At 37.1% G+C, this 12,735-nt stretch overlaps 1 protein-coding gene across 1 annotated transcript in view; it reads left to right on the forward strand.

Annotated features, from left to right (window-relative positions):
* The window catches only part of MSH2 (mutS homolog 2), a 95,369-nt gene that overhangs the window by 67,394 nt on the left and 15,240 nt on the right, over positions 1–12,735 (forward strand). The window contains 2 exon segments of the mRNA XM_058278516.2: positions 6,410–6,533; positions 11,423–11,573. Coding sequence (XP_058134499.1) covers positions 6,410–6,533; positions 11,423–11,573 — 275 coding nt within the window.

Genomic DNA, 12,735 nt, shown 5'->3' on the forward strand with positions numbered 1-12,735 from the left:
AAATACAAAAATGAAAATATTCATATTCTCCCCACCTAGAAATTAACTCTGGCAGCATGTTGACATTTTTGCTTATAATCCTTCTTTATTAAAAAGGAGAGAGAAAAAAACTCTTGTGAAAACTGATGTATATACCCACACACGTAGAAAACATACATTGTATATGTATATATTTCATACACCATGGAAAGATAAAGAGATTGAACTTAAAAACACCCCCCCCCAATAACGATTGTTAAGGTTAAATCTGTCCTCAGCTTTGGGAAGTAATGAGAAAGATTTAGGGGACAGATTTTTGAATATTTTTTGTGGTGTGTTGCCGTTTACCAGGTGGGAACCAGAAATGTTTTTTAATGCATGAGGTAGTGTCTTACCACAGTCTTGTCCCATCCAAAATGCCAGTAGAGGGAAGCAGACTTGGCCCAGTGATTAGGACATCCGTCTACCACATGGGAGGTCCGCGGTTCAAACCCTGGGCCTCCTTGACCCCTGTGCAGCTGGCCCATGCGCAGTGCTGATCCACGCAATGAGTGCCCTGCCACGCAGGGTGTCCGCCGCATAGGGGAGCCCCACGCATAAGGCGTGTGCCCCATAAGGAGAGCCGCCCAGTGCAAAAGAAAGTGCAGCCTGCCCAAGAATGGTGCCACACACATGGAGAGCTGACAACAAGATGACGCAACAAAAAGAGACACAGATTCCAGGTGCTGCTGACAACAATAGAAGCGGACAAAGAAGACGATGCAGCAAATAGACACAGAGAACAGACAACTGGGATAGGGGGGTGGGGGGGAAGGGGAGAGAAATAAATTAACTACTCTTTTTAAGAAAAAAAATGCCAGTAGTGCCCCTGTTGAGAAATAGCTAGTGATCTTTTTACGCTTATAAACAGACCAAATGGACAGACAAATGGGTAAATTAGAGGAATTATCTCATACTGTAGATGATAATTCTAATCTGGAAAGGCTTCAGTGTAATGGGGAAAAAATTAAGGAAGTGTTGAACTTTAAACAAATAATTTTTTGCCACAGGTGGGAACAATATCTAAAGAAAACAAATTAGGAAAATAGGAAGCGATTGGAGATTTCATTGAATGACTTGTTGCAATTTTGGATAGTATGAATCCCTTGCTGTGAAAGTGTGAGCACTTAAGCACGCTTCTACATGCTCTACCTCTTGTTATATCTCTTGGTTTCTAATGGTTTTATTATTTTTATATTGTCCAAGTTTGTAATATGCACAGAACACCTATAGCCTTAATGGTCATTCTCAGAGTTGTGTGAAGTTCATTTTTGCATGTAAGTGGATTTGGTGCCCACCATGAGTCCTTTTGCCGTGGGTTCTTCATTCCTGGGGATTTTAAATTTTGATTCAACTCTTAATTGGCTGTGTTTGGTTTTCAAGTTTTTCTTTTATTAAAGAAAGCTTGATATTAATAGTCCTTGGATTATTTCATGTTTGATAAGTATCTGTACTTTGGCTTTATTCTTGGGCAAATCTTAATTGAATATAATTATATTAGTTATAGCTTTCTTTTTTTTAAAGGCTTGCGTGTATTATTTTTATATATATATTTAGGAGGTACTGGGGATCAAACCCAGGATCTCATACCTGGGAAGCAGATGCTCAACCACTTGAGCTACAAATGCTCTCCAGAGTTGTGCTTTCTTAAACTTCGAAGACTTGCATCATTATCCTGTGACATTTACTGTTGATGAGGTGTCTATGACCACTTTGACAGTAACACTACTCCCTCATCCCCTTTGTATTAGGTAATGTGCTTTTTCTGCCTAGAAGTCTGAAGAATTCATTGACTCCGTTGCTGTTTCTCTTCTTTACCTTTGTTCCCTTCACGTTCCCCCCACCTTTTCCCATTTTCCTCTGTCTTGTCCTTGACCCTCCCTTCTTCCTTCCTCCCTTCCATCCCTTTTTTTGCCCCTCCCTCCCCTTCTTTCCTCTCCCCACTTCCTTTCTTCTACTAAATTTCCTTCTCCCTTTCCTCCTTTTTGAGGGTATCGTAAACTTTTAAAATTTTGATTATAAAATACTAATAATACAAAGGATGATGTAATTAACATTTATAACCTCACTACTAAACATATCCCTCCACAGATGTGTATGCTGTCCTATAATTGATGTTTGTTATCATTTCCATGTATTTCAATACTACAATATGTGCTATTGGTTACTTCTAGGTTTGCTATAAGCAATAGTATATTATTTATATTTTGACTGAAACTGCATTTAATTTAAGGATTAATGGGATATTTGGCATCATTTCAATATTGAGGATTCATGAGCATTATTATATCTTTGCTTTTTTCCTCAGTGATGACTTTTTTTTTTTTTTTTTTTAAGATTTATTTTTATTTATTTCTCCCTACCTCCTTGTTGTTTGCATTTGCTGTGTCTGCTCATCTTCCTTTTTTAGGAGGCACTGGGAACCAAACTCAGGACCTTCCATGCACGAGGGAGGCACCTAATCGCTTGAGCCGCCTCTGCTCTCTGCTTTTTTGTATCTCATTATGTTTTCCTCCTGTGTCTCTTGTTGTGTCAGCTCGCTGTGCCAACCTGTCACGCCCAGCCCATCACATCAGCTTGCTGTTTTGCTTGTCTATTTTAGGAAGCACCAGGAACCAAACCTGGGACCTCCCATGTTGTAGGCAAGAGTTCAGTTGCTTGAGCCACATCGACTTCCCACCCTTTTTTTTTTAATGGAGAAAAAACTCATATAAAATAAGAATAACCATTTTAGAGTGTGAAATTACTGGCATTTAGTACCTTCACAATGTTGAACAATCACCACCTATATCAGGTTCCAGGACTTTCTCATTATCACCACAAGATAACCTCTCACCCCTTAAGCAATCTTTCCCCATTCCTCCCACAGTCCCTGGCAATACTAATTGGATGTACCATTTCTGGATATTTCTTAGAAATGGAACCATACAGTATGTGACCTTTTGTATGATTTTTCCCCCGATAGATAACATATTTGTTTCTTGCTGCTTTTGCTTTTTTTTTTGGCTTTAGTTTTCACAAGTTTACCCGTCTGTCTTTTGATTGGGGAGTTTAATCCAAATGTTATTACTGTAAGGGTGGTACTTCAACCATTTTATCTTTTGGCTTTCATATGTCATATCTTATTTTTGTCTTTTACTCCTTTAATTGCCATTACTGGTAATCTTCTTTTCTATGCTCACCTCCAAGCCTCTCTCCTGTCTTTTTCTTTCAGCCTGCAGAATTCCCTTTAGTATTTCTTGTAGGACAGGTCTCTTGTTAATGAATTTTCTGGTTTTTTGGTTTTTTTTTTTAAGGAGGTACTGGAGATAGAACCCAGGCCCTCATATATTTGAAGCATGCACTTAACCACTGAGCTATACCTTCTCCTCTCAGTTTCTTTTTATCTGTGAATATATTAAACTCTCCCTCATTTTTGAAAGAAGTTTTGTCAGAGAAAGAATTTTTGGCTGGCAGTTTTTCTCTTTCAGTACCTTAAGTATGTCATTCTATTAACTAATGGTGCTGGAGGAACTGGATATCCATAACTAAAAGAAAGAAAGAGGACCCCTTTCTCACACGTTATACAAAAATTAGCTCACAATGGATCAAGGGCCTACATGTAAAAGATAGTCATAAAACTTCTAGGAGAAAATGTAGGGAAACAAAAGATCTTGTGGTAGAGTGGGTTCTTAAACTTTAATACCCAAACCCGAAGCCTGAGCAATGAAAGAAAAAAATAGATAAATGGGACCTCTTCAAAATTAAATACTTTTGTGATTCAAATGAAGACTTGTCCATAAGGCCAAAAGGCAGTCTATTTAATGGGAAAAAATATTTAGAAACCATATATTTGATAAGGGTTTGATTGTCATTTTATATAACAGCTGAATGACAAAAGACAGGCAACCTGATAAAAAAAATGGGCAAAAAACTTGAATAGATATTTTTCCAAAGAGGAAATACAAATGGCCAAAAAGCACGTGAAAAGATGTTCAATATCACTAGCTATTAGGGAAATGCAGATCAAAACTACAATGAGACACCATTTCACACCTTAGAGAATAGCCATTAGCCATTTATTTTTATGTTTTTTTATAAGATTGATTTTATTTTATTTTTTTAAGATTTATTTATTTGTTTCTCTACCCCCCCCCCCCATTGTCTATTCTCTGTGTCTATTTGCTGTGTCTTCTTTGTCTGCTTCTGTTGTCAGCAGCACGGGAATCTGTTCCTTTTTGTTTCGTCATCTTGTGTCAGCTCTTCGTGTGTGCTGCGCCATTCCTGGGCAGGCTGCACTTCCTTTTGCACTGGAAGGCTCTCCTTACGGGGTGTACTCCTTGCGCATGGGGCTCCCCTACACGGGAGACACCCCTGGGTGGCATGGCACTCCTTGTGTGCATGAGCACTGCTCATGGGCCAGCTCCACACAGGTCAAGGAGCCCGGGGTTTGAACTGTGGACCTTCCATGTGGTAGACGGACGCCCTAACCACTGAGCCAAGTCTGCCTCCCTGTGTCTCTTTTTGTTGTGTCATCTTGTGTCAGCTCTCCGTGTGTGCAGCGCCATTCCTGGGCAGGCTGCACTTTATTTTGCACTGGGTGGCTCTCCTTATGGGGCGCACTCCTTGTGCGTGGGGCTCCCCGATGCGGGGGACACCCCTGCGTGGCGCTGTACTCCTTGCGTGCATCCGCACTGTGCATGGAAGAATAGCCATTTTTAAACAAACAGAAAACCATAAGTGTTGGAGAAGGTGTGGAGAGATAGGAACTTTTATTCACTGTTGGTGGGAATGTGCAATGGTGTAGGCTCTGTGAAAGACACTTGAGCGGTTCCTCAGGAACCTAAATACGGAACTGCCGTATGATCCGCAATCCCACTACTAGGAACATACTCAGAAGAACTGAAAGCAGGACGTGAACTGACATTTGCAAACCAATGTTTATAGTGACATTATTCAGAATTCAGCCTTTTTTGAGACTGCTATCTGTTCCATTGATTGTCCTATTTCTATTTGCTCAACAGGAGCCTACTGTTTTAGTTATTATTATACATAATATTTTAAATTTTTAGTAGAGATAGACATTTCATTCTTTTAAAAAATATTCTTGCATAATGAAATTTTAGTTACTTTGTTATGCTTCTAAAAGGGATGCCTATTAAATTTTCAATTGTCATGTTAATCATAAGGAAAGACTATCTTAATCGCTTTTGTTTTTTTCCTTTTATAGTTTGCCTCTTCATTTACCAATTCCTTTTTTAAATCTTCTGTAAGCAGTTGACTTTATAAAGATGCTATACATATCCAAAGAAGACTGGGGAGCATATGTAGCTCAGTAGTTAAGTGCCTGCTTCCCATGTGCAAGGTCCTAGGTTTAATCCCTGGTACCTCCTTAAAAATAAATAAATAAATAAGCGGATGAATGGATGAATAAAATAAAAGACTTTGTTTCTGAATATTTTGTGTATCTGTTTACCGTTGTAAATGAGATCTGTTTTTCATTAAAATTTCTTGCTGGTAAGAATTTAGGAAAACAAAGTTCTTAAAAATATGTTTTTTAAATCTTGAGATTTTAATGAACTTTCAGTTTGAAGAAATAAAGTTATTTTTTAGAGCTCATTTTTTGAGACTCCTGAGATAAATCCATGGTTTGGGTAAAAATCACACATGAGATGTTTTGAACATTGCTTTTAGGAAAATCATATATAAAAATAACACTATCAGTGACATGTGCCATTAGCACATATGTATCTTTTTCATATAAATAATTCTGTGTACCTCATGCTCTAAATTGCTAATAAACAAGTTTACATTTATATCTTTTTTTTTTTTAAGATTTATTTTTTATTTTTTGTCTCCCCTCCCCCCCAGTTGTCTGCTCTCTGTGTCCATTCACTGTGTTCTTCTGTGTCTACTTATATTCTTGTCAGTAGCACCGGGAATCTATGTCTTTTTTGTTGCGTCATCTTGCTGCATGAGCTCTTCGTGTGCGCAGCCCCACTCTTGGGCAAGGCTGCACTTTTTTTGCATGGGGCGGCTTTCCTTACAGGGCGCACTCCTTGCTCGTGGGGCTCCCCTACATGGGGGACACCCCTGTATGGCAGGGCACTCATTGTGTGCATCCACACTGCACTTGGGCCAGCTTCACCACAGGTCAGGAGGTCCTGGGTTTGAACCTTGGAAACTTCCCATGTGGTAGGCAGATACTCTATCCATTGAGCCTAATCCACTTCCCCACATTTATATCTTAATAAATTGAACTTCCTTAATAGTTGTGACTAATTTATGGAGAGCAAATTAGCTCAAAATATCAGTGTAATTAAAATTAAATAAGTAAAAGGAAAATATTTGATTCATGATTTTCATTTTTACCAACTTTATGCAACTTAGCCATTCTTTGTTCTGTTTTTAGGTGGAAAACCATGAATTCCTTGTAAAACCTTCTTTTGATCCTAATCTGAGTGAATTAAGAGAAGTAATGGATGACTTAGAAAAGAAGATGCAGGCAACATTAATGAGTGCAGCCAGGGATTTAGGTAAGAATGAGTTATTATAAGTTTGAATAGTTCTTTGGTTTACTTGCCCATTTAGCTGTTCATCAGACTGTGGCTTTGCTTTATTGTCATATCCTTATCCATTTGACCCATTCCCACCCCTTGTTAAAAAATATTTATTGTGGTAGTTTATATACAACACAGAATTTCCCATTTTAACCACTTTCGTTTTACAATCCAGTGATATTAAGTACATTCACAATATTGTGTTATTTTTTTTTTTTTTAAAGATTTATTTTTATTTAATTCCCCTCCCCCGGTTGTCTGTTTTCTGTGTCTTTTTGCTGCGTCTTGTTTCTTTGTCCGCTTCTGTTGTCAGCGGCACGGGAAGTGTGGGCGGCGCCATTCCTGGGCAGGCTGCACTTTCTTTCGAGCTGGGCGGCTCTCCTTACGGGTGCACTCCTTGCTCTTGGGGCTCCCCTACGCGGGGAACACCCCTGCGTGGCAGGGCACTCCTTGCGCGCATCAGCACTGCGCATGGGCCAGCTCCACCCGGGTCAAGGAGGCCTGGGGTTTGAACCACGGACCTCCCATGTGGTAGACGGACGCCCTAACCACTGGGCCAAAGTCTGTTTTCCCCAATATTGTGTTATTATCAGCACTATCCATTACCAAAATTTTTTCATCATCCCAAACAGAAAACTCTGTACCCATTAAGCAGTAACTCTCCTTCTCCTCCCCATCCCAAATCTACTTTCTCTCTCTGAATTTGCATATTCTAGGTATTTCATAAGAGTAGGACCAGGCAGTATTTATCCTTTTGTGCCTGGCTTATTTTAGTCAACGTGGTGTCTTCAAGGGTCATCCATGTTGTAGCATGTATCAAACTTCATTCCTTTTCATGGCTATATAATATTCCATTTTATGTATGTATCAAATTTTGTTTACCCATTTATTTTTTGATGGACATGGGTTTTTTCCTACCTTTTGGCTACTGTAAATGATGCTGCTATGAATATTGGTGTGCAGACATCTGTTCATTTCTTTTGGGTATATATCTAGAAGTGGAATTGGTTATATGATAATTGTGAGTTTAACTTTTTTTTTTTTTTGAGGTACTGGGGATTAAACCTGGGGCCTCATACCTGGGAAGAAGGCACCCAACCACTGAGCTACATCTGCTCCCTAAGTTTAACATTTTGAGGAACTGCCAAACTATTTTTCACAGTGGCTACCTTATTTTACATTCCCACCAACAGTGCGATTTCTCCACATCTTCAACAATATTCATTATTTTCTGTTTTCTTGTTTTGTTTAAATAATAGCCATCCTCATGGGTTCAAAGTAGTACCTCGTGGTTTTAATTTTTATTTCCCTGGTGGCTCGTGATTTTAACCATTTTTTCATGTGCTTATTGACCAACCATTTGTAATTCTTTGAAGAATTATCCATTCAACTCCCTGACCCAATTTTAAATTGTGTCATCTTTTTGTTACTGAATTGTAGGAGATGTTTATATATTCTGGATAGTAAACTGTTCTCAGATGCATGGTTTCCAAATATTTTCTACCATTTGGTAGGTTGTCTTTTCACTTTCTTGATAATGTCCTTGAAGGCACAAAAGTTTTAAATTTGAAGAAGTCCAATTTATCTATTTTTGCTTTTGTTTCTCATGCCTTTGGTGTGAAGTCTAAGACCCCTTTGCCTAATACAAAGTCCTGACGATATTTCCCTATGTTTTCTTCTTAAGAGTTTAAAGGTTTTAGCTCATATTTAGCATATTCTCTTGATTCTATATCAGAAAGTTCCCAGATCTGTTCATTCATCTCCATGCCATTCCTTAATTTGGCTACTTATATTCTGTCTTAGGCTAATGCAATAACATCCTGTTTGTTGTACTTCCTGTCTGTCACCAATCCTCCACTGTGCTCATCCTCCACACTAGTGCCAGAATTACTTTCTAGAAGACACAACTGATCATGCCACATCTTTATTTAAACTATCCAGCCCCTTTTTAACAGTAGAAAATTACAAACACCTAAGGGGTACTTGACATTCTGGACCTAGTCTCTCCTGCTGCCCTCCTCACTCATTAACCCCTTATGTACCAGATGACCCCATATCCTGCTGAACAGAAACCATGCTCCAGGCCCATACGTGACATCATGCCTTTATAATGATGATCATTTGGCCTGTATGCAGTGCCTTTCCCTGCTTCTCTGACTGACAGGCAAACTGCAATATACGTTTTAAATAAGATCTTTTTTCTTTTTTTTTTAAGTTTTTTATAAAGTGTATTTATTTTGGGGTAGGAGCTTACAGATACCAGGCCATAAAGCATAAGTTACTTCCCTTTCCAAAGTCTATTTCCACGTGTTGGAGCAAGATGGCTGCCGACGTCTGACAGGTTCAGGCTTCCTGGGTTCCTCTCTTCCCAGGACTCCAGCTTCAGCATCAAACTCCAACATCAAAACTCCAACATTAAGAACACTTAAGACCTATTTTCAATGTCACTTCCTCTATAAGCCTGATTCTCCTAGGAATAATAGGTCATTGATCTGTCTTTGGGAATTCCAAGCACTACATTAGTCTCAACTTAATTTTTTTTTAATGACTGTCTTCCATATTCAATTGTTAATTCCTTGCTGGTTGACACTTGTTTTGTTTTGTTCTGGATTTTATATCTCTTTGTAGCGAGCAATTATGACATGTGTTGAGTGAAGAAATGAATTCTAGAATGTTAGAACCTGAAAACCACTTAGGGTAGTAAGTTTAATACTTAAACTTTTGGAGACTCTTTTAATGGACCCTCTTCTCAGAAATATACCCATACCTGTAAATACAAAAAATTTTGTAACTGTTTTCCACAAGTGTCCCATACAAAACTAGAGCTCAGATTAAGCTCCTTTACCTTGGAGGTATATTGCAATCTGCCCTCCTCTTTTCATACCTAAAGATATTGAGGCTTAAATAGTTAAGTATCTGGAGTCAAAAATATAGTGTTTTCTTAATGATTTTAATTTGCTGGAAAATTAAAGTATCTACAGATCCCCATGTTTCATGGTGTGTTCATTTGGTATTTGGTTGGCTTGAAAAGTTTCTGCTGATATTTGTGTTAAGAAGATAGAATTCGTTTAAGAATGCATCATAATATGCATTAGTTTTTGCCTCCTTTGTCTATTTTGAGTTGCTTATGAGAAAATTAATGGTAAATATCTGTTTCAAAGTTAAAAATAAGTGGAATCACACTTTAGGGTTAAGTAAGTTTGTTTGATAAAGAAATTTTGTTGAAAGCAACATAAACTGTACCTAATATGAAAAGGAAACAGCTTAACTATAGTGTAAGAAGCATTAAGCTGGCACTGGAAAAAGGAGTTGTAGCTTTGATTTGGTTATATAATGTCTTTGTGATTTTTTATAAGTTATTTAATTTCTCTGATTTTCAACATATTCATTTTTAAACTTGTTAGGTTGAACTTAATGCATTAGAAATACCTTCTGAGGGCATGAATCTCATTTTAAATGAAGTTGTAATCTAATGCTATCTTGAATATGCAGATGTTAAATAAATAGTATTCAGCTTAAAAATAACATTGTCTTTGATGTTTGGTGATAACCACTGTTGTTGGCACTATGCCTGAAACACAAATATGTACAGCAGAATACATCATGTACTCATGAAAACTTTCCCTTGGTTTGAAGACTTAGATTACTAATTGTGGGGATTCCATTGTAGAAATTGCCCCTTTTCCCTTGGAGAGTTTTGAGAAGTTTCCTTACTCAAACCATCCTGATTTTTATTTCTGCCCTGCTACCTACTATCCACATTCCTTCCTCGTTAAGTGAGATCCTCTTTACTTGCTTGCTGCTACCAACATTCCGTAGCCTTGTTTTTGCAGAGAAATTTGTAAATACTATCTTTTCTAGTTTATAGTCTAGACCTCGATGAATGAGGTTATGAGGAAAGGGACGTACTTATAAAAACTCAATTCTAATTCCATAAAGTCTAGTTGATCAGTCAGATTGCTTACTTTTTTTTTAATATGAATATTTTCCCCAGGAATATATCTTTCCTTTGGTAATGAAAAATCTTTTAAGATATCTTCCTTAATAATAGCATAGTCTTTAAGGCGTCTTTCTTTCTCTCTTTACCGAGTTAGAAAATTTGTGGCTTACAGAAAAATCTGCAGAAAATAGAGGTCCCTGTATACCCACCCCCATTATTAACATTTTGCATTCATTTCATACTTTTGTTACAGTTGATGAGAGAATAGTATTACAATTGTACCACTAACTATAACCCATAATTTACATTAGGGTTCACACTGTGTTGTACAGTCTTATGTTGTTGGGTTTTTAAAATTTTTATTCTAATAACATATATACAACCTAAAACTTGAGTTTTTTTACTTCTTGCAGTTTCCCATCCTTCATAGAAAATACATATCCTGATTTTCATGGAATGTCATTGTCAGAGTCTCAAGTTTTTCTTTGGAAATTATGTTCTGTCCATTTAATTATGTTCTGTCTTAGTCCCAAAGAAATGCTCTGATGAGAAAAACATTCTGATGTGTGACTCCTCAGGAGCGTTGGCCATACCTTATTCTTCTGCATATGCCACAATATCTAGGCAGTTTGTGTTACACATGTGCCAATGCTTTGGATGGGTTTACCCAGAAAGCAACTTCCAAATCAGAAGCTAACATTAAAAAGGAAGTTTAAGGAGTTTATAGATAGCTTTAATTCATGTAGTTCTGAGTGAAGTAGAATTTGCATGTTTTCTTGGTAACATTACTGAGGAATTTCCAGTATGTTCTCATGTAAGAAAAATTTTTCAGTTTTTTCACTATGTATATTATTTCAAACATTTACAATAGAAAATGACTGTAGATATTTATGGCATACTTTTTCTTTTTCTCCTGATCGTAAAGGCTTGGAACCTGGCAAACAGATTAAACTGGATTCCAGTGCACAGTTCGGATGTTACTTTCGAGTAACCTGTAAGGAAGAAAAAGTCCTTCGTAACAACAAAAACTTTAGTACAGTAGATATCCAGAAGAATGGCGTTAAATTTACCAACAGGTTTGTAAGCCTGTATTATATCTTTAACCTTCATGAGTTCCATGGAATTAAATTATTTTCTGATGAGATGTGATTATGTTATGAATGGGAAGTATTTTATTTATTGCTCCTTGATATAAGCCAAAATTCAAGGTAAGAGTCAAGCTTTTTCTGTTTTTCTAAATGGCCAGTCAAATTGTGAAATAATCCTTTCCTCATTGACCAAAGTAATATTTGGGATCTATTTTTAAGTCAATTCTTTCATTTATCTGTCTCACCATTCTTTTGTCAATACTAAATTGATTGTATTACATTCATTTTCTTTGAAATTTCAATATTAAGGCTAGTTCCCTCTTCTGGCTCTAGTTATTTTCACATGTGTTTTTTTCTGAAAAGAACTTGCTGTAATTTATCAAGTTAAAAATTTTTCTGTTATTTCAGCTGGATGTATAAATTAGCTTAGGGCGGTGTCGACTAGCCTTAATGAGGCCATTCACCAGATAACGTTTTTATTATGTTCCATGTTAAAAATATCTTGTCAGGGTTTTCTGCCTTTTCTTGCACTGATGTCAGAATGTACCTGAAGAAAATTATTCATAGGTGAAAAGGAATTTTTTAAAAATCTTCCATGATCTGGGGAGTGTGTTTGGCCTGATCTTGCTCTTTCTGTACTGTACTAAAACCTGTGACCTGCCTTCCTCCCATCCCTTCTGAATAGCCCCCAATAGTTTACAGGTCTGTTTTGCATATATGATCCTCTTTCATCCATTTATTTAACAAATATTTGGGTGTCTATTATTCTGGGTACTCAGAATTATCCTGGTAATGAAAACAATTTAATTTATTCTTCATGATAACAAGTATTATTTCTTTTATTTTATAGATAAAGAAGTTGAGATTTCAGTTCCCCAGCGTCAGACAGCTAGAGTGTAATTCTGGGTATTCAAATGAGCACTTCTCTTGCCAAATTTGGTTTGTTGTTTTTCCAGTACACTGTATCCCTCCTTATTTAAGAAATGCCTATATTTTAGCCTAAATAAGACAGAACCTTTGGGGTTTTGTATCCTCTTTTAATTGCCCATAGGTTTGTTATATATAAAAGTTATTAGACTGGATGGCCACAGAGTTACCAAAAGTTTTGAAAGATTCATTCATTCATTTTGTCAACAATTGAATGCTGCTG

The sequence above is a fragment of the Dasypus novemcinctus genome, chromosome 17, assembly GCF_030445035.2.
Source record: "Dasypus novemcinctus isolate mDasNov1 chromosome 17, mDasNov1.1.hap2, whole genome shotgun sequence".
NCBI classification, from domain to species: domain Eukaryota; kingdom Metazoa; phylum Chordata; class Mammalia; order Cingulata; family Dasypodidae; genus Dasypus; species Dasypus novemcinctus.